Consider the following 1244-nt stretch of genomic DNA (forward strand, 5'->3'; position numbering starts at 1 on the left):
CAATTCAACCATTAGGGTAACCCGTGCCGCAGGCCATCACTTAGGCGGGGTTCGAAATCTTCTGGGCATTGCCGTGGGATTCTTGGTGCGAAGGTTTCCGGGACTAAAATTCTTTTCTCACGAAACTTCAAACGTGCGTCCGCGGCTGCCTGAAGCCGCTCTCTGCCCTCTCGACAGCCACCAGCGAGCACCGATCCGCAGCCCGGGGCCACGCGGCCGGGCACCAAGCCTTCGATGGCGGCTCCGCCCGCCATCGACCCGAGAGAGGGGCTCAGGCCTCTCTTGGAGCGTGCGGGCATTGACGACAACTTTTAGGAAAGGCTGCTGGACAAGGGCGTGGGCAATGCTGGCGACCTCCTCGAGGAGGTCGCTTTGAAGGGCATTGCCTCGCTCGGAATCCACGAGCGCCAGGCGGAGAAGCTCCGCCGAGCTCTTCTCGGCCGACGGGGCTGGGAGGACGCAGCTGCTGTTCTTGCGGCATCCTTTGGCGGCCTGTCGCTGGACGACACCCCTGCTGGGGTGGCGGCTGGCGACCAGGCGGCTGGTGGCGCGGCTAGCGCGCCCGCTCTCGACGGCATGGCCGTCGATGGCGGCTACGCGAGCGCCGACGAGGATGCCGGGCCTGCCGCAGGTTGGCCCGCAGCAGCTTCAGGCTCCAAAATGGAGCCGGGCTGCTCTCACAGCGGTGCTGGTACGAGCGCTGCTGCTGAGGGCGGCGAGGGGGCGGTGACTGGCGGCGAGGGCTGCAGTGGCACGCGCACCCCAGAGGCGGAGAGCGGCGCCCGCGAGGCGCGGGCCGCAGTTGTTCCTGGCGGAGGTGGACCCGCTGTGTCAATTGACACATCGGATTCCACGCCGCCGGCGGAGGAGGGACTTAGGCGCACGGTGCTGTCGGCTGGCAGTTCTGGCCCGCCTTCTGGTCTTGGAGATGTCCACGTTCACGCGACTGTCGGAGGTAAATCGCCCGAGCTCGTCTCGGGCGTGGCCGGCACTCCGTTCTTTTATTGCCAGGTGAGTACAATCCAGGATCAGGTGGCGGGCGGGGCGGCTGTCAGGACGCCAGCGGAGGCGGCGGTCGAGCGGGCGGGCGTGAGGACCGGGCGAGGCGGCGGGCGGCGGGCGAGGCGCCAGGCGGGACGGCTGCTGGCGCAAGTGCGCATGGGGGAGACGGCGGCGCGGGTGGCGAGCGCACGCGCAGATGGGGGAATCGGGAGGGGGGCGGAGTCGATTGCGGCTTTGGGGAG

General features: G+C 68.5%; 1 protein-coding gene across 1 annotated transcript in view; it reads left to right on the top strand.

The window, feature by feature from the left end:
* The window catches only part of EMIHUDRAFT_244334 (hypothetical protein), a gene marked incomplete at both ends in the record, with an annotated part of 1646 nt that overhangs the window by 180 nt on the left and 222 nt on the right, over window positions 1-1244 (top strand). The window contains 2 exons of the mRNA XM_005769555.1: window positions 45-85; window positions 321-885. Of these exons, the coding sequence (XP_005769612.1) occupies window positions 45-85; window positions 321-885 (606 nt within the window). The remainder of the gene's footprint in view (window positions 1-44; window positions 86-320; window positions 886-1244) is intronic.

This window comes from Emiliania huxleyi, assembly GCF_000372725.1.
Source record: "Emiliania huxleyi CCMP1516 unplaced genomic scaffold EMIHUscaffold_417, whole genome shotgun sequence".
Lineage (NCBI taxonomy): Eukaryota > Haptophyta > Isochrysidales > Noelaerhabdaceae > Emiliania > Emiliania huxleyi.